A 20482-nucleotide genomic window follows, 5' to 3' on the forward strand; every position below is an offset into this window, starting at 1 on the left:
AAACTTAGATTGTCTTGCTGTCTGGACATATTAAAAAAAAAATGAAATGGTAAAATTGCTATGTTATGATGGTTTAGCCATCAATGACTGACACCTCATGAGTGTTTGAGTTAAAATAATATGTTTTATTTCAGATCTTTGAGCATTATGGAAAGATGACCTGTAGCTTTGCTAAACAGCATGTTAGTATGTTGTTGATTAGTGGAAAAGACGTATGACTGCTAAAGCATATATATGTGTGTGTGTGTGTGGGTGAAATAAACAATAAATGCACAAAAACAAACACATCTATTCTATTTGATATACTTATTCTTAATTGATAGCACAAACACAATATATACCAAACAGCTTAAAGCTTACAACTAAGCATTTTACTGATTAAAGCTGAGCATATTACTCAGAGAGCTGCCTGTAACAGACCTATTTAAAATCCTAAAGACAAATCTCACAACAATAAAGAATACAGAATGTAACATGAAAGAACTTAAAATGCATATGCAGGATGAAGAAACTGTGGAAAAATACAGACTTTCTCAGGTGAACAGGTATTATTTATACCATTATATAATTGCTTATTCACTAATTTAATCATGAATTGATTTTTTTTGCAGATTTTTGCAAAAATGCATCAGAAAGATTTGGAAAATAATGAATAAAGTAGTAGCTGCGCAGAAGTTCAAACCAGACAAGCATATTCTTGAACTTTATCTGAAAAAAAATCAAATACATACATTGAATATATAGATATATATATATAATAAATACATACATATATATACATATACAGTACAGACCAAAAGTTTGGACACACCTTCTCATTCAAAGAGTTTCCTTTATTTTCATGACTATGAAAATTGTAGAGTCACACTGAAGGCATCAAGGGCTATTTGACCAAGAAGGAGAGTGATGGGGTGCTGCGCCAGATGACCTGGCCTCCACAGTCACCGGACCTGAACCCAATCCAGATGGTTTAGGGGTGAGCTGGACCGCAGACAGAAGGCAAAAGGGCCAACAAGTGCTAAGCATCTCTCGGGGAACTCCTTCAAGACTGTTGGAAGACCATTTCAGGTGACTACCTCTTGAAGCTCATCAAGAGAATGCCAAGAGTGTGCAAAGCAGTAATCAAAACAAAAGGTGGCTACTTTGAAGAACCTAGAATATTACATATTTTCAGTTGTTACACACTTTTTAATTATGTATATAATTCCATATATAATTCCACATGTGTTAACTCATAGTTTTGATGCCTTCAGTGTGAATCTACAATTTTCATGATCATGAAAATAAAGAAAACTCTTTGAATGAGAAGGTGTGTCCAAACTTTTGGTCTGTACTGTATATACACAAAATAATGCTGCTTTTTACATATTGTACTATGATGATAACTAGTGTGTAATATTTTTTCAGCTTACCATTTAACTTTGTGTGAAGATAGGTAGCAATAATGGCAATACTCATGATAACCACAACCAGTATGGGAATGATATAATTTCTTAATGTGACTTTATTCTCTGTGAAAAAAAAAGAAAGACATAGATTGTTTGGCATGTAAATATTAATAAAAATGATTTAATTTAAGAATATGCAGATGCATTCTTTTTTAGCCTAATTCTGAAATTACAATATTGCTACTGCTTGATTATTTGATTGTTAGTCCATATAATCATTTTTCCGCTATGCCACTACCACCTCAAACACTTATGTTTCAGAAGTCAAATCGATATACCTTTATTTTCTACTTCAGGCAATTTGATTTGGATGCTCTTCTCCATGCTGTCACTCTTCGCCACACATTCCACATACAGCCCATGAAACTGTGAGAGTGGAAGCGTGAGGTTGCTTGTAATGGTGGTTGAGCTGTCTTTATTCAGAGTTGTAAAATTACTTGAAAAGTTGTCCAGCTCTTTCTCTGCAGATTTCCAGTGGATAGTTGGAGTTGGTTTACCAGTAGCTGAACATGAGACTACAACATCTGGATCAGAACTGAGTGCAGTGTTCACTGATGCTGTTATTTCTGAAATACCTGCAAAAATACCAGCAACATAATGACTTAATTAAATGACTCAAACACAAATCTATATGGCACTATAGAGAAACATCATATTATTTGATTTTTTTTATTAAGGCATTACTAAATATACTATGTGCTTACTGAAATACTATAAAATAAAATAAAAATACATGGATAATTGGCTGCATGTACTCCTTTCATTTTTCTGGAACTGGAAACTGAATTTAAGTTTCAGTTGCATCTTGAGCACATTGTTCGGTCCTGCATTAAGAAAAATCACTGAGTATCTTCTGATTCACACCATGCCTTACCTGTTTGGGCATAGCTGCATTCTCTTGAATGAGCTTACTTATTTTGTTTTTTTACTTAGCATATACTGTACACTTTTCTGACCAATTAGAGGAAGATGAAGCTAGTTGTTACTTCTGTTTCCAGTGAATATTTCTCAGGCTAGGTTCACTTCGGAAATAAAAATTTCTTTATTGACACATAACTTGACATGACTTGACATGAAAAAAAAAAAAAAACCTATTGAACATTTGCACTGTACTTCCCTGGAAAACGCTCATTTAACTCACATCAACCTTGTGTTCTCAGTATGGGGAATATTGCCAAACTATATGGGGTAAGTTGTCACAAAGGGAACCTGCCATTAAATAGGCTATTATACACCAGTAATTGCTTTTCAGCCATTTCAAAATGGCAAAACAATTATGAAACACAAATTAATTAATAAATCAATTTTAAAATATATGCTGTATATATCAAACAACTGTATGAAATTAGGCATTTAAAACATATGTGACAGCCTGTCCTAAATTGGCTCAAAACCTGAGAGATAAACTTTGTTGCTTTCATGGTTGCAGGTATTTAGCCTACCTTTAACAGCGAGGCACAAGGTTTGTCGTTTAGGTTGGAATGGGTACACTTTGAAGGAACAAATGTAACAAGCCTCGTCATCAAATGTTGTGTTTTTGATCTCAATGGATGATGAATTAACTGACGCAGTGGTGAAAATGACCTTTCCGACATACTGATCATCCACATAATCGTTGAAGAGCGCGCTGTATGTAGCCAGAGTTTGTACCGGTTCCTGGTCACGCACGCGCTGCCAGGTGACTTGTTTGACAGCAGACGCGTCTGGCAGCGTACAAGAGAATGAAGCATCCTGACCAAACTCAACAGCAGCGTCTCCTCGTGCAATAATTTCTGCAAGATAAGCTGTGGAATAAAAATTGAAGTTGTTATAAACCTCCCACCATCTCCATCCAGCCAGAGAAATGTCAGATTCAGCCACATGATTTAGGAGTCAATTACCATTTACCGACCTCCTCTAAGCAAACTTAAAATGACCAGAACACGCAGCATGTCTCAGTATGTCTGAATTCAATCTGCAAACAGGTCAATATAGCTTAGCTAAGGGACTTTTCCTGTGGCTCTAGAAAAGGAGGGGGAATTTTACACACTAAAAAGACAATAACTTGTTTTAACCAATGCTTATTTCAAATTTATTTTACATAGAATATTCATTAGGATTTTTGAATTCAAAGATTTAGTTCTTTGTAGCAAAGCAAAGCTATACAGTGGCCAAAAAACAAACAAAAAACAAAAAAATATTTAGACCTTTTTGGCTAGTGTTGCACTGAAAATAGGCACCACAATGTTCAATGTTCATTTGGGGCGATCAGGTTTGTTGTTGCAAACACAACTTTGATTTAAATGAAAGTTATGAAGGTGTAAATTGTTCCTTCAGTTTTCTGTGAAAATAAACAGTGAAAATGGAGAAATGCAAGACATGCAATTATAACTATATTATTGTTTGCATAATAAAATTCTAACAATTACAATTACCATAATGTTTGTGTGTGTGTGTACAATGTCGTAAATATTGTTTTAAAACAATACAATTTTAATTATACATACACTCAAATGTTTGAGGTCAGTGTTTTTTTCTTCTTCTTCTTTTATACAGCAATTACTATATAAAAGTATATAATAATTATATACAGCAAGGATGCATTACATTGATCAAAAGCTACAGTAAAGCCCTTTATAATGTTATTTTTATTTCAAATAAATGCTGCTCCTTTTTCATCAATCCTGAAAATAATTCTTAAGACTGGAGAAATGGCTGCTGAAAATATATCTTTGCCATCACAGCAATTAAATTATATATTTTCAAAATAGAAACGGATTTTAAACTATAATAATATTTCACAAAATTACTATTTTAACTGTAAAAAATATAATAAATTTGGTCCGTACAAGACATCTATCAAAAACATTAAGTGATATCTGCAAACAGATAATGCAACGAAATGCAACGTAAGTGTCCAAAAACGTTTTTTTGCAGCTAGTAGATGTGTTGAAAGAAGCGTTAGCTGTGAACAGTGTTCGGTTCAGTGCCTCCACCTGACGAAAAGCTCTCACATATTTGATGTGTTGTTGCACAATTTATCATTTGCACGTTAGTAACACCATGTGTAAAGTGATCACCTATCTATAACGTTACCTATCTGACAGGGAATTTCTGACAGGGATACACCGGACTTTCCACAGAAATAAACACTAGCATGTGACTTATTATAACACTTCCGCTTTTTGTTTATAACTAACATGTATTTTTCTGACAAGCTTCCGTCAGATAAGCTCAGTATGTTACATAACATATTGTTATGACCGCGTCATCTGTATACAATATAAACTAATCTTTTGATCTTGAATGACTTGCCTCCTAAGGTTTCACAAGGATTCCGGTGAAAAGGGTGGTGACTATTCCTCAGGAAAGCTAACTTAGTAGGAATAACGAGCTCATACTGTCATTGTGTGTTTGTTTGGTTTCTTAACAAGACCAGAGTCATCAAGAAACCAACCGTATTTACCATACGTTTCATTAGAACACATTACGCATAAATTACTGTAAAATCCGTAATTCCTTTTCCTCGGCACATGATAAGCAAACCAGACTTTCAAAATAAAAGCATTCCCGTTTATCACTAAATCAGCATGATTACAAAAACTATTGCAATACTGGTTTGTATTTTGTTTTATTTTTCATTCATTTGATTTGCTGATTAATTTAACTGCAATGAAACGGATACAGAAGAATTATACAAACATTCCCACAGAAAACCTGGGAATGTTTAAACGTTAAACATCTATAACCCAGTATTTGTGTGTCATTTCTAATTGTTCTTTTAAATCTTTGTAAAATTTCTCAGATAGCAGTTTGTACTTCCTTGCTCTTAATTTCTATTTATTTTAAGGGTTAAAATTAAGATCAATCAAGATTCAGGAAATTATTACCATTCAACTGTGGCTTTGTTTCCCCCACAGTTAAAGAAATTACACATGTGTTAAAAAAAAACATAAGTTACTGTTTATTTACTGATATTAAAGGGGAACTTCTTTCAAGGAATAGAACAGAAAATACCAATGTATTACACCCAAACAAAAACATCAACCACAACCAGTCCACAAACATGGATTGTAATTTTTTTTTTTTTTTACCCTATTGGTTATTGATCTAGTTGTTTTTGATGTTACTAGAGAAATGTTGTTCTTAATACCAGGCAATATGCAAAACAACATATCATTTATTCATATCATGAGCTGCCATTTGAATTCAGTGAGCAAAGTACAAAATTATAATGGCAGGGATCTGTTTCTATTTACTAAGCTAGGTAAAGATGTGATCCACCTCCATTATATATTTGAGGTAATGCAATAACCTACAATTAGGCTACATTATGCTTTTGAAATATAGTAGGCAAAGTATATAGTAGTTTCACTTTCAATATTATCACAGTTTCAATATTAAGTTAATGCACAGTTTCAATATTAATGTGTCAATGTATAGCCTTGTCTTAAGTCATTTCTTTCTGAACTGCCCAAAATGCTTTGAACACGGTTGCCAACTCTCACGAGACAAATAGCCTAAGCAACCGCAGCTTCAAAAACAAGCCCAAAACAAGTCCAATATTTTTTGATGATTTATTATCAGCAGTATTATTTATTATCAATTATTTATTACCAATAAATGAGCCTACAACATATTAAACTGAAACCACTCTTTTCTCTGAAAAGCAAAAACAGAAGATGTTTTACAGAAATCTGCACACTGCAACAAAAGTGGGAACAAAACTCATTTCCAATCACATGTGAGGAGGATATGATTGGAGGAATGGAAAAGGAGAAAAACAAAATCTGCCTGCACGCTATTGGTCAAAATACTTTTCAGTCATTTATATATAAAAGCCTAAACCCGTATTCAAATGGGTCAAATTTGTATTAGCAATCAAGTATGGCCAATATTTCTAAATATGGCTAACTAAGAGAGAGAGGGGGGGGATTTCATACCATTTCTTAATAGTTTATTTAAAGACTTGAACCAAAGAAAAGCAGTTTGTCCAAATGTATTTTATCCTCACCCTGTTTGTTACCTACAAAACAAACTGTTATTTTCTGCAGGCGTCGTTTGGGCCGATAGTGACATCTGCTGGACGGAAACCGTTAGTATGATGAGAGCATGCACTTTAATATTCCAAAAGGGCAAGTGTTAGCTTTTAATAGATCATATGACCACATTTTCCCTAGAGAACCAACGAGTCTATTTTAGAATAGATGTAGGTTGAGAAATTGCTCATTTATTCATTCATTTCTCAAGATCAGTCTATCTCCTTGTTTGTGTTTCTGTAGGCTCGCTGTCAACCGCTGTGTGTTTTTGGTTATGATGATGATGATGAGATTGTGATAGGTCATCTCGGAGGGTGGAGAGAAGGTGCTCGCCGAATAACCTCTCATCGACCTCGTGCTTTGGTCACTGCAGTCAATGAACATGAGTAGCAGCAGACTTTATTTACGATTGCAATCATGTCGTTTTTACTCCGGTGGTATGAGAGCGACATATCACCGAACCTTGGACAGGATCGAGTTAATGCTGCCGCCTAAATTAAGACCTCTCTACAATCATCCTGCTGGTAAAGAAATGACTCTGCTCCCTCTAGCACACGGTCATTGTCAAATATTGCAATATGTTATTCTTCGAGCGTTTATGTAATTAGGTATACATACTAGTGTTGCATTTGAATTCTCTTTCCAAATTATCTCCACGGTATTTCTCACAGCTATACTTTGGCCTAAAAATAATTTGTACGCTTGAGGCACGATTAAATGCAATAGAAATTAAATGCATTATTTATTTCACAGTTTAAGTTTAAAGCAATATAAATGCTACGGTTAAAAAAAATATATGCACACATATTAAATACTTATGAATTTTAGACATCCACTAAAGCCACGTTTGCAGATCTTGCAAGAACATTCATATATTTTAAATGTTTTATGCGATTATTTTTGGACAATTAGAAAATGCTTTAGTCTTATGTGCAGCTGTCTGTGTCACTATAGTGTTGAAATATCTCCTCCATCACTACCTAGACCTGGTATTCCACTTTGGTTTGTTCCAAAGATCTTGATGGAAACATTGGTGCTACAGTATGTGCAGTTGAAGCCAAATTTATATTTACAGTGTAAACATGCTGGACATTGCTTCGCTTAGTCCAACACCTCTTGCTCCGATTTAAAGATGACTTCTAATCATATACAGCATGCCATTTGAAGGTGTATCATATCTGTTTCCAAGCTTTTTCTTCTATAAAGTATATTCTTTAGGAATTCGGAGCTTCAAATTAAAAACACCACCATTAGCTTATTAGTATTTTTATTAGTGCTTATTAGTATTTTATTTATTATTTTTTTCCAGGACCAAAGACGGTTTTCTTCTGGGCACCAGTTTTTAAATGGGTGAGGTCTTGTTTGATTTCTTACAGTTTAAATGGGTAAATATTAAAATACAGCACTCATCATCACATTTCACTGTTTTCTGATTTGACATGGTAGCAGTTCTGAGACTTGACTGTATAGAACGTCTCGGCCTTGAGATGTTTGTGTTTTACTTGATTATAGAGAATGCTATGAAAATTACTAGTTCTAGTATGAAATTTCTCATCATTTACTCACCCCCATGCATTTAACCACACATTATTTCTTCTGTGGAGCATAAAAGGAGATTGAAATAGCATTAATGTTAAGTATAACTTAAATTTCACAAAATAATCATATTTATTCAGGTGATTTGGAATATGTAGTGGAATTCACATGGACTTCTTTTATAGTGCCTTTTTTTTTTTTTTAGCTTGACAGCCTCTGGTTTTTATGTACTTTAATTATATGGAAGAGTGCAGCTCAAACATTCTGCTAAGCTTTTCCTTTTGTGTTCTGATGAAGACAGAAGCTCATACAGGATCGAAAAGTAATGATGGCAATGATTTGGATGAACTATCCCTTTAAGCAAAACCAACATAGCTTTATGCAAACTGGCAGTACATATTGCATTTTGCAATTTGGAATGTTGTAATGCTGTGGTGAATGCAATCATATCATTGATTTACCTGCTGATCAAGGCCTTTGAGCAAGCTCACTCTTGTTTTTTTCCTCCTGCAGGGTTTAGTAGTGGCTGGATTCTCTGATATGACCCGGCCACCAGAAAAGCTCAGTGTCTCTCAGTCCTGCGTCATTACAGCCACAGGTACTTATTCAAGATGGAGCAGCATAAAGGTGCCTGATGTAGTTTAGTCAAGATTTATCTACATCAGTAGCTGTTGCAGTGTCCTGTAGTTGAGAATATCTCATCTAAAGTCTCATAGTAACCTGAGATTAGTGTGGCTGAAAATAGAATTTGAAACGAACCCAGGAAGTTTAATATCTGAGCAGTAGATCCATTTGACACTCATGAAATTATTCATTGTCTCTCTGTGTTTTTGATTCAAAATAAGAGCATTTCTGAAACTGGTAATCCTTTCACACAGCACAACTGTTAAAACCGTTGCATACTACATTTAGCAGTTCACCTATGGTCTTGATAGTTTTCGACTATATAAGTTTCACTTGACCATTCGCAGGGAGTTTGATTGACAGGCCATCTGACAAATCATAATGCTGAATCTGCCATTTTGTCCGACAAACAAACCAGACATTATCCAGCTCTGTCTTGTCTGTCGGAGTGTTGTCAGTGTCCTCTTTGGTCCACAATGTGTTTTTCACTCTGTGAGAACATGATGTGTGGCGTGAGAGGGGCATGGCTTGTTGGACATAGCAAGAGTAACTAAGTGGGGTGGGTATTTGCAAAGGGTCAGTTTATTTAGACTAAGGTTAACCCACTTTATTCACAAAAAATGTGGTTTTATTAACAAAGTTCGGGAGAAGCACGATCAGATAATCATCCAATTTGGCACAGGTTCATCTCGTTTAGCTAATAATCTTAAATAGCACGCAAGCGTATATATATCCAGTCTTCCTACCTCCTGTCCCACGACAGTTTTTCGGCAACCCTCCTCCACCCCAACTCCTCACTTCTAATCTATTTATCCCAAATTAGGGATAGGGGGAGTTATTTGGGTTCGGGCTATGCTCCGGGCCCGGACCCCTCCCCCAGGACAGCACGCCAAAATATGCCTACTATTTTCCTTCAGATTAGATGTAAGGGTGAACTCGTGAAATAGTTGATTCTGCAATGAGGATTTTATTTCAACACAGTATTGGTTAAAGCTGCGGTAGGTAACTTTTATAGTGAAGTGACATTCAGCCAAGTATGGTGACCCATACTCAGAATTTGTGCTCTGCATTTAACCCATCCGAAATGCACACACACAGAGCAGTGAACACACACACACACACTGAGCACACACCCGGAGCAGTGGGCAGCCATTTATGCTGCGGCGCCCGGGGAGCAGTTGGGGGTTCGTTGCCTTGCTCAAGGGCACCTAAGTCGTGGTATTGAAGGTGGAGAGAGAACTGTTCATGCACTACCCCCACCCACAATTCCGTCCGGCCCGAGACTAGAACTCACAACCCTTCGATTGGGAGTCCAACCCTCTAACCATTAGGCCACGACAAAATAACTTTTGACGCTCTAGCGGTTAATAAACAGAACTGCTTGCGTCTTGCGGAAGAACATCGTAGCCGGAATTACTTCTCAGTTTATGTCTATGAAGAATCACAAAGGTACTGGGTTACTTTTTTCATAGATTATCTGTCTCATATTCTACTGTCAGGACATAATGACAGGTTTAACAAATATGTACAAAATATATTTTTACAAAAGTTTCCTACTGCAGCTTTAATTGTGACTTTCTCTTGTTTCTTTCTAGGAATAATTTGGTCAAGGTACTGCTTGGTGATCATCCCCAAAAACTGGGCTCTGTTTGCTGTTAACTTCTTTTTGGGCATGTGTGGAAGCATCCAGCTTATAAGAATATGGAGGTTAGTCATAACTGTTCTACGGTCAGTTTTGTTTACTACCATCAGTCGATACACAGGTGGCAAGCTAAGTGGTGTAGGATTACGTTGCAATGGTTTGAGTTCAATGGTTTAGAGTTCAACAAGATATTAACTAAAACTGTGATTAAGTTGTTAAAGCAGACGATATATTCTTAAATACATAAACTCTTAAAATATAAACTAGATTATTTATTTTGGAATCAGAAGTATTTAGAGATAATCAAGAATGATCTCATTTGGGGCAGCAACATCAAAAGCTTTAAAGCTTCAGTCTTTTAAATTAGATTTTAAATTAGATAGTTTTTTTTTGTTAAACTTCAAATAACTTTTTGTTATGTATCGTTTTCACACTACAAAAAAGAAAAAAGAAAAAAAAAACTTGCCTTAGGCCTACAGTATATTTACTACTAACATTTACTTTTGCTGGGAGACATTGCGTATTAAAAGTGTGTGTTTCAGTTCAGTCATTGTTTATTTGTTGAGTCCATGTTATGAATTATACATTTTGCAACTGCAAGTTGCATTAATAATTAAATTGATCACTGATTCCCTACATTTTAAAATTCTGCATTCCCATATTACACATATTACAAAAACCTAAGTTATTACAGCATTGTCCAGAGATGAGAACTCTGGCCCTTGAGGTCCACTGTCCTGTTGCTTTTCACTCCATCCCTAATCAAACACACCTGCCAGTAATTTTAATATCAATCCTGAAGACTTTGGTTTGATATTTCAGATGTGTTTGAATAGAAAGGGAGCTAAACTCTGCATGACAGTGGACTTTGAGTTCCAGAGTTGCTTATGCCTGGCATAGTTATTTAAAGTAAATCATTGTATAAGATCAGTGAGTATTTGAAACATATTTTGTTTCATAAAAAGATAAGAGATCAGTTATCGCTTCCACAAATGAGCCCAGAGCATAAATGCAGTTGGTGGAGGTTGTGAAGGTGCCCTGTAACTCATGTTACATAAGTTTTATTGGAAAGGATAAGTGGCTCTTATACAGTATATTCACGTCTATTAAGTCCAGTGGAATGTGAATTGGAGGTAATGGAGAGTTTAGCAAAACAGTTAAAGAGAAATGAGCATTTTGTTCTGTTGAGTTTACAATGATGCATATATTTTCAGCAATCTATCATGTTCCTTCAGCACCTGCAGTGCTTTGGCTAAACAATTATGCATTTAAAAGGAGTGTCGCACTTTGTATTTGTGTGTGTAGGTACAACCAACAGCTCAAGCAGAAAGGAGTGGAAGTGGCACAGTCTTGAAGTGCTACTTATTTTGGGATGCTTTTACTTGAAGTGCAGTGCTGATAAAGTTTTGCTTTGTTACTGTCAAATCAATGAATCTGCATTTTGCAGACATCAGTCATGTTGTATAGATCAAACAAATATGATCTGTCTGTATAAAATAGGGATTTGTTTTTTAACTTAACATAATCATTTCAATTTATCATTAAATTGTAATACATTACGATTGTAACTCATATGTCCTTGATTGTATATTGTAATGTGTTCTTATTCTGATCCATCGTTATTTCTATAGATTTCTTAGTTTTAAGGGGGTCATATTATAACAGTAGCAATAATAAAAATTTATTTGGGGTGTGCCTACTTTTTATTATAATTTTTTTAAACTAAAACTATTGAAACAACTTTTGAAATTAACTGGATATATTTTGTTATTGTGCTTTTAAGAAAATTATTTGCATGTGAAATTAACTTTAGATCAAAATGTGCCACACAAACCTCTAAGAACAAACTGAAATGTTATATATGTTATGGATATCATAAAACATAAAAAAAATAACTTCTAGTTCACCCAAAAATCTAAATTATGTCATTAATAACTCGCCCTCATATCGTTCCAAACCCACGAGACCTCAGTTTATCTTCGGAACACAGATATTTTAGATTCCGTCCGAGAGCTTTCCGTCCCCCACTGAAGCTGTGTGTACGGTATACTGTCCATGTCCAGAAAGGTAAGAAAAACATCATCAAAGTAGTCCATGTGACATCAGAGGGTCAGTTAGAATTTTTGAAGCATCGAAAATACATTTTGGTCCAAAAATAGCAAAAACTATGACTTTATTCAGCATTGTCTTCTCTTCCGTGTCTGTTGTGAGAGAGAGTTCAAAACAAAGCTGTTTGTCATATCCAGTTTGCGAACGAATCATTCGATGTAACCGGATCTTTTTGAACCAGTTCACCAAATCGAACTAAATCGTTTTAAACGGTTCGCGTCTCCAATACGCATTAATCCACAAATGACTTAAGCGGTTAACTTTTTTAATGTGGCTGACACTCCCTCTGAGTTCAAACAAACCAATATCCCGGAGTAATTCATTTACTCAAACAGTACACTGACTGAACTGCTGTGAAGAGAGAACTGAAGATGAACACCGAGCCAAGCCAGATAATGACTCGTTCACGAGTCAAGAACCGTTTCTGTCAGACGCGTCCGATTCGAGAACCGAGGAGCTGATGATACTGCGCATGTGTGATTCAGCGTGAAGCAGACCGACACACAGAGCGTCTGAACCGAACTGATTCTTTTAGTGATTGATTCTGAACTGATTCTGTGCTAATCTTAAACCGGTTTGTTGAATCGAACTGTCCGAAAGAAGTACTGGTGATCCGAAAACCAATGCAACCGGTTCTTGACTCAAGGAACGAGTCATTGTTTCGTTCATTATCTGGCTCGGCTCGGTGTTCATCTTCAGTTCTCTCTTCACAGCAGTTCAGTCAGTGTACTGTTTGAGTAAATGAATTACTCCGGGATATTGGTTTGCTTGAACTCAGAGGGAGTGTCATCCACATTAAAAAACAGCTTAAGTCATTTGTGGATTAATGCTTATGCGAACTGTTTCAAATGATTCAGTTCGATTCGGTAAACTGGTTGAAGAAGATCCGGTTACATCGAATGATTCGTTCGCAAACCGGATATCACTACACTTCAGTGTTTTGAAATCTCACAACAGACCGGAAGAGAAGACAATGCTGAATAAAGTAGTAGTTTTTGCTATTTTTGGACCAAAAATGTATTTTCAATGGTTCAAAAAATTCTAACTGACCCTCTGATGTCACATGAACTACTTTGATGATGTTTTTCTTACCTTTCTAGACATGGACACTATACCGTACACACAGCTTCAATGGAGGGACTGAGAGCTCTCGGACTAAATGTAAAATATCTTAAACAGTGCTCCGAAGATAAATGGATGTCTCATGGGTTTGGGACGACATGAGGGAGAGTTATTAATGACATAATTTTGATTTTTGAGTGAACTATCCCTTTAATATGCTTTGAGTTATACAAGTTAACTCTTTTTTTAAAAAAAGGTTGAGGCTTAATTTGATTCCTCTTGTTTTGACCCCTTTAAAATCCAACATGAAAACGAATGGTCATTTGATAAAACTAACATCCTGTTGCACTGTATGCTAAACCAATATTGTATTTTTTGCATTTGTATACCGAGATGAGATGAAAACATGCAGTTGGTAAAGATCATCACCAAGTCACACACAGGAATAGACAGACTTTGCCCTTTATATGGACAGAACAAACATGTTTTAACATGTTTAGCTTTAGTACATTCTTACACATTATATCTGTCAATGTACGCATGGATTCAAAGGACAAAAGTCTGCCTTGTAGTCTCACTTCTTTGTATTTTGCGTCCAGAGTGCACTTTTCTCCAGAACTGCATCATCCTACACACTGGGTTCCAATAAAAACTTAAAAGGGTCATTAAGCAGCGTACACTTCCAGATCCTCTTCACAGCTAAATCAGGAATCAAGGGTGTATGACAAACACATGCACCACTTTGTTCCCTTGTGCTAAATAAGACCCGTTAATCCCCTTTAAACCCGTTTTCAGCGTATCCTACACACTGACTCTAAGTTAAGCATGCAGGGTGTTGAATCATCTATCTTTCTCTTAACTTAAACGTCATACTTCACCTCTGCTGCCCACACTCTTGTCAGATGTGAACAGCATAGAAAAGGAATTCTGGGTTATTGTGCTTGCTGCTTGCCTATCAACAAATAAGTACAGCTGTATGAGTCATTTTATAAGATATTGTACTTTACAAGAGAGTTTAATTTATTAATATTAGTTGACTACATTAGTTTAAAATAAATTTGCGATGAAAATTACTTCTACAGCATTTGTTATTCTAATCTTATTATCCACTCCCATCAACTTTCTTCTGATAACAATAAAAAAAAAATGCATTACATTATTTGCTAACTAATGGATTCTCTGCAATGAAAGGGTGCTGTTGATTGAGAGTCTGAACAGCTGGTAAAAGCATCCCAATCATTTACACATGAGAAGATAAATCATTTTTATCGCTTTTTGCTTTATAATGTTAAGTGATAGTAGATTGCTGCAATATTAAAATTGTTACACATACTATGTGATTTTACAAAATACTGTTGAATGCCATTGAGTATAATGACAATGTGGTTCTATGTGCTATAGGCCTGCTGATTTAAGATTATCTCAAGTGTTCATATGAGTTATGATGATAAGCTATTTATTTATAGTTATTTATCTTAGCTGAATACTGGATAAAAAGAATAAAGGACACATTATATGAGAAAAGAGTGTACAGTATATAGTTTGGACTTCACACTTGTTTACCTGATATGAATGACTCCTCTGTACTGAAATAGTTGGCAGTTGTAAGAGTAAATAATAAACATTACGAGAGACAATTGTAATTTTTTAATTGTAAATGCAATTGTAAAGGTTTCTTTTTTTATGTATTCATGCACAAGACTTGGAGTGTATTTTATTTAAAAAAAAATCTATAAAGTCTATTCTTAAACATGGTTTTTATCTTGTTCTTCTGTAAAATATAGATTTCTTGAAACTAGGTCATTTTAAAATTGCTGTAAGATATTAACCCTTGTTTGTCTTTAACTTTTATGACATTTATAGGTACAATTTGTAAGATATTTGCAGTAAAATATCCAAAAACCACTAGGCTAGTGTTATATATTTTGTCCAGCTGATTACTAACAATATCTCTAATGTTTTCAACTACTTGTAAATCATGAGAAAATTCCCATTCTAAACAGTGACACGGGGCAGTGCAGTCGCCTGTCAATGACGTTAGTTACACTTGGTTACCGCCTTTACTGACGTAGAAACCACATGACAACAGTGTCGTGGACAAATCGTCCCCTTGGAATTACAAGGTTCTATCTGCTTTCTGAGTAGTTTTGAGATATTGAGCTTTAAAGTTTTTGTGTTCCATAGACTTCTGTAGATAGAACCTTTTTGTTTTTTCAATAAAAAAATCCCAAAATGTACACAACTTAAAATAAAACATCACATAATGTAAATAAATTGTCACAGAATAAGAGTATGTGAATAACTCAATTTTGACAAAAATGTCAGATAGAACCTTATAATTCCAAGGGGACGAAATGCGGAAGTATTTTTTACAGTCTGCTCTCGTAAACGTAAGTGTACGGGCCAACCAAACGACCCAAGAAGAGTTTGGGACAAGAGGAGAGAAACAGCGAGGATCAATATCGGTGTTGTATTTTGTCGATGGAGAGAGCTTCGCGACAAACTTCAACTAGAAATACATGCCGATCTCGCTTGTTTTACTCGACAGGTGAGTTGTTTTGATTCCCATCTTTACAGAAAACGTATGCTATTATAACGATCAACAGATTAGTATTATGGGGCATACACACCAAACGTGGGGCATCGCATCTCTAGACCCATGCAAGGACGCATCTGATCCATAGTCTGATCACGTATTTGCTTTGACTGTGTATGTAATCTATTGTGCAAATCGTTGAACTCATGTTTGCCATGTATGCCCAATTATTGTGTTTGATATATACACGAGTGTATATATTTGTTGAATTGTTATATATATATATATATATATATATATATATATATATATATATATATATATATATATATATATATATATATATATATATATATATATATATATATATATCTTAACAATGTAAACAACAATTTGAAAATAATTTGAAGCAGACAGTAAAGTGCCATAAAAGGCATAGTCATATTAAGTGTTATAGACGCGTGGTTTTAGATCTAGTGTGTGTGCGCGAGAAATCGATTTTTAGAAATTAAAAGTTAAAACTCTCAGCACAGACATACCAGGAAATGCCTTGTGAAGTGACAGTGATTCTGTAGAAGCCAACAGTCAGTGATTCCAACTTAATTTTTACAATAAATAAATATAAAAATAACTACACAACCCACTGAAGAACTAATTAAAGAACTACACTACCCACTAAATGCCCAAACAGGAATTGGGAATTAACTTCCACTCCATAAGGCATTGTCAATGATATAATGAAGTCCTTATGCTCTCAAACAATAGTTATTTGAATAGTATACTGACAATAAATGACTTAGTTTTATATTGCATTATCATTTATGATTCATTTGTCATTTGTAGTGCTAGGATGAGTTAGTTCATTAACAAGTACGAAAACATACGCTCTAAAAAATGCTGGGTTGTTTCAAGCTGTTAAATTTATTAATAAAATGTTTTAACCCAAAAGTGGGGTTACTTTGTCCATATCTGACCCAAAGTTGGGTTGAAACAACCCAGCATTTTGTAGGTACACAATCTAGTAGCTTACTTTTTTGGTCTAATGAAATATAAGAACCGTATTTTTCAGACTATAAGTTGCACTGGACTATAAATCGCATTTATTTAGAACCAAGAGAAAACATTACTGTCTCCAGCCACGAGAGGCGCTCTATGTCTTCAGTGTAGACTACAGGAGCACTGAGCAGCATAAAGCGCCCTCTCGCGGCTGGAGACGGTAATGTTTTCTATTGGTTCATTTCTCTCGTTCATGTCAAATTAATTTTGATAAATAAGTCGCACCTGACTATAAGTCGCAGGACCAGCCAAACTATGAAAAAAAGTGTGACTTATAGTCTGGAAAATACGTAAAAAAATAAAATAAAAAAAATTATATTGATAATATAAATTATTAAAAGATTTTACAGAACAAATTTTGTAATAGGCCTAGGTAAGAATAAAATAAATGGCAAATATATAATTGTAGGAAAACTGATGTCTGACCAATGTTTATTTGAATTAATTGATTTAATTGAAGTCAGTTTAGCCTTTGGAGGAGTGATTGGTCATAATAAAATCCCTCAGGTAATGTGTATGCAGGGTTCTCAAGTACTTTAAATTGTAATTACTGAGCCTGGCACTATATGAAGTTGTCACTGTTGTGCTCTGTTATCTTTTTCCCATGAAAGGTTAAATGGGTAAAATGAAATCCTCTCTTGTTGCTTATTGTTGCTTTGGTAACGTGACCAACCCATCATCTCCTGACTTCAAGGTCAAGCCTTAAATTGCTGCAATGGCAGTTCCAATTAATCTCAGTGACATTTGACACTCTGTTCTATGCTGTTCTCTGTCTCCCTCTGTCTTTTTCCCCACACTGATGCATTAGAAATACAGAAATACAATTCTTTCTCAGCATTTTTGAAATATCTGTTGGTGTATTAAGTATTCTGAATTTCTGCCATATTAAAATGCTGAAGTCACGGGTAGATTGACTTCCTCCAAAAATAGCACAGCAGTCTGTCGTCACCATATTTGCTTGTGCTAGAGTGTGTGTGTGTGTGTGTGTGTGTGTGTGTGTGTGTGTGTGCCGCCACCACAAGGTAGATTGCATATCCCACCTTGTTTCCCTGTCCTTTTTTCCGTGTTGTAGATAGGAGCGTGCACATGCACGTGTGAGTTTGGTGGGGGATGCGAGGGGATGGTGCATGAGGCTTGAAGACCAACAGAGAGCGCTGTTCTCTAAGGAGGAATGCAGACACAGCGATGAATGCAGTGTGAAGGACATTTAGATAAGGGTCACTCGATCTCACAGCAGTAAAAACAAGAGAGCAACTTATCCTAATAAAATACATAGACTCAAAATTTAGACATATCTGTAAAATAAGAACAAGTGTGAATGTGATGTAACAGAAACATAAAGCCATAAGCTTGATATGAATAAATTAGCTTTCCCTGGCTCATGTCACTGGGGAGAAGAGCTTATGTAAACCTCATTATTTTGGGATTATGTTATGACTCATGCAAATTAAACTTGACTGCGAAATCGCCTTTAAAGTGACAAATCACATAAACATGGAAATACAGTTATTTACTTGAGGTCATGTTAAACCTGGCATGAAACAAAAAAGTAGATATTTTGCAGAATGTCCAAGCTGATAATTTCCATAGAGACCAGGGAAATCATTGTAAAGAAAGCAGCGGTAGAAAGAATGATTTTTTTTGTTGTTGTTGTTTTGTAATGGTAGGCTAATTTGAAACCTGCAGCAAACATATGTTTGTTTGTTTTTTAATCCATTGTTTATATAAGATCCAGAACAAACACTGTATCAAATGAAGACCTGCAACGAGAAAGAAGTATGCATTACAATGTTAAAAGCGGAGCATACATTTGCACATGTTGGCTTTTTTTCTGCACACTATGACCCCTGCACATAATTTACCATTGGAGGGCGCTCACAAACTCCTTCCCCTGCAGAGGTGAATGGAAAAGGTGACTTCACGGATGTCTTGGTTGAGACAGGCTGTGTGAAACCAAAGGTAGCTTACTTGGTAAGCATTTTGTGTATAAAGTTCCTCATAAGGTACCCTTAATTCTTGTCTAATTATCTAAAACAGGGGTTTCCAAACTCAATCCCGGAGGGCTGGTATCCTGCAGAGTTAACTCCAACTTGCTTCAGCACACCTGGTTGGTAGTAGTATGCCTAGTAATTGTCTTAATTAGCTGGTTCAGGTGTGTTTAAATAGGGTTAGAGCTAAGCTCTGCAGGACACCGGCCCAGTTTGGAGACCCCAGTCTTAAACAAATGTAAGATGTATTTAATGACTACAGTGCTTATTTCATCATTTAAAAAAGTGCTCTAGAACATGTACTTATAAAAACATATTTTTCCCAATGCCATCTCCAGCTTAAACAGCTAGCATACCACTTACTCCTGTTTTTTTTTTTTTTTCTCAGTACCTTAGATTAAAAAGAGGCAATCAATAGATATTATGTAAATAAATATACATATTCTATTTGTATGGTTGTATATGTACAGCACATAATGCACAAATCTGTACATAAGTCTTCTGTTCTCTTCTGTTCCAAATGTATATTCGTATTATTTATTTTCTTCATTTTTCCTTATATGACTAAAACTATGTATGTACCAAGAGCTCCTGAAAAACCACCACAAATTCCTTGTGTGTTTGCACACACTTGGTGAGTAAAAGCTAATTCTATTCTATTCTATTCTATTCTGTTCTTTTCTAAACTGAGTCATCATGGGATTGATAGAACAGTAGTTCTATTTGACAGTTTGACTCCAAGGCCCCCCATTATCCACCACAATAATCAAAGGCCCCATAACACAGTTGTTTGTAATTTACTGGATCAGGATTAAGGACAAGGAGTTTTGAAAATGTAATGTGTACCTGATAAAATATTTATACATATTTGCATTTTCATCTGCCGGTTTATTTCTTTTTTAATCGTTTTTAAAGTCAATTTACAGTTTACAATACAATAAACATTGGTGTTGTTTTAAAAGAATGTTGCTACCAAAACAATATGTAGTCCTATTTTAATATCTAAATGTTCAGAAACATTTTTTTTAATAAAAAAAAATCCGAGCATTGTTTTCATCCATACAGGTAAAAATCAGTTTGGTGTCTGCCCTGACTAAATTCTATTCCTCATAAGGTTGCTGATCACTCATATCTCTCATATCTAATTATTCTGGTATCATAAAGTTGCTTTTGCAGTAGACATTCGGTCCAGTGATGGATGCAGTGACCAGAAACCACCAGCAGATGACGAGAGCGTGAGCAGGAGTGCTGCAGGAATCCTTTAGGACAAGGTCACCTTAACATACACACGCCCTGCTAGTGAGGTCACTCAGCTAGAAAATATATAAATCTCTTGACTGTTTTCAACCCATACCTGCTCAAAATAGGCCTGGAGGAAAACAAAATGAATATGTTGCAGTAGTAATTTACTATAAGGAGACAAATTCACCATTCGACTGAAACTTATTTTTATAGATATTTAT

General features: G+C 35.3%; 3 protein-coding genes across 4 annotated transcripts in view; 1 reads left to right on the top strand and 2 right to left on the bottom strand.

The window, feature by feature from the left end:
- LOC113109348 (myb-like protein U) overlaps positions 1-20482 on the bottom strand; it is a 972647-nt gene that overhangs the window by 554106 nt on the left and 398059 nt on the right. The gene's annotated exons all lie outside the window — the stretch shown is intronic.
- Positions 105-19136, bottom strand: LOC113109843 (OX-2 membrane glycoprotein-like). Of its 2 annotated transcripts, XM_026273642.1 has the most exons (6): positions 18894-19136; positions 18072-18192; positions 2891-3232; positions 1727-2023; positions 1413-1511; positions 105-708 (listed from the first exon to the last, which is right to left on the bottom strand). In XM_026273642.1, the coding sequence occupies exons 1-6, from the start codon at positions 18894-18896 to the stop codon at positions 677-679; spliced, it is 894 nt and encodes a 297-aa protein (XP_026129427.1). In that variant the 5' UTR covers positions 18897-19136; the 3' UTR covers positions 105-676. The 2 variants fall into 2 exon arrangements, with proteins under 2 accessions (XP_026129427.1, XP_026129436.1); XM_026273651.1 differs by lacking the exons at positions 18072-18192; positions 18894-19136 and adding an exon at positions 3340-3431.
- LOC113110000 (mitochondrial pyruvate carrier 2-like) lies at positions 6307-11960 on the top strand. Its single transcript, XM_026273969.1, has 5 exons — positions 6307-6990; positions 7776-7816; positions 8516-8600; positions 10222-10333; positions 11574-11960. Exons 1-5 carry the CDS (start codon positions 6843-6845, stop codon positions 11620-11622), a joined length of 435 nt encoding a protein of 144 aa, XP_026129754.1. The 5' UTR covers positions 6307-6842; the 3' UTR covers positions 11623-11960.

Source organism: Carassius auratus, chromosome 1, assembly GCF_003368295.1.
Source record: "Carassius auratus strain Wakin chromosome 1, ASM336829v1, whole genome shotgun sequence".
In the NCBI taxonomy this organism is placed as follows: Eukaryota; Metazoa; Chordata; class Actinopteri; order Cypriniformes; family Cyprinidae; genus Carassius; species Carassius auratus.

Bases quoted from the DNA above. Each gene is read 5' to 3' on its own strand.
- LOC113110000 (XM_026273969.1), top strand. From the start codon at position 6,843: ATGAACATGAGTAGCAGCAGACTTTATTTACGATTGCAATCATGTCGT. The intron at 6,991-7,775 runs GTAAAGAAATGA...ATTTTTTTCCAG, and splicing joins TCTCTACAATCATCCTGCTG to GACCAAAGACGGTTTTCTTC. The intron at 8,601-10,221 runs GTACTTATTCAA...GTTTCTTTCTAG, and splicing joins CTGCGTCATTACAGCCACAG to GAATAATTTGGTCAAGGTAC.
- LOC113109843 (XM_026273642.1), bottom strand. The intron at 3,233-18,071 runs GTGGGATATGCA...TTTATTCCACAG, and splicing joins AAAAAGGACAGGGAAACAAG to CTTATCTTGCAGAAATTATT. The intron at 1,512-1,726 runs GTATATCGATTT...TTTTTTTCACAG, and splicing joins GCCTGAAGTAGAAAATAAAG to AGAATAAAGTCACATTAAGA.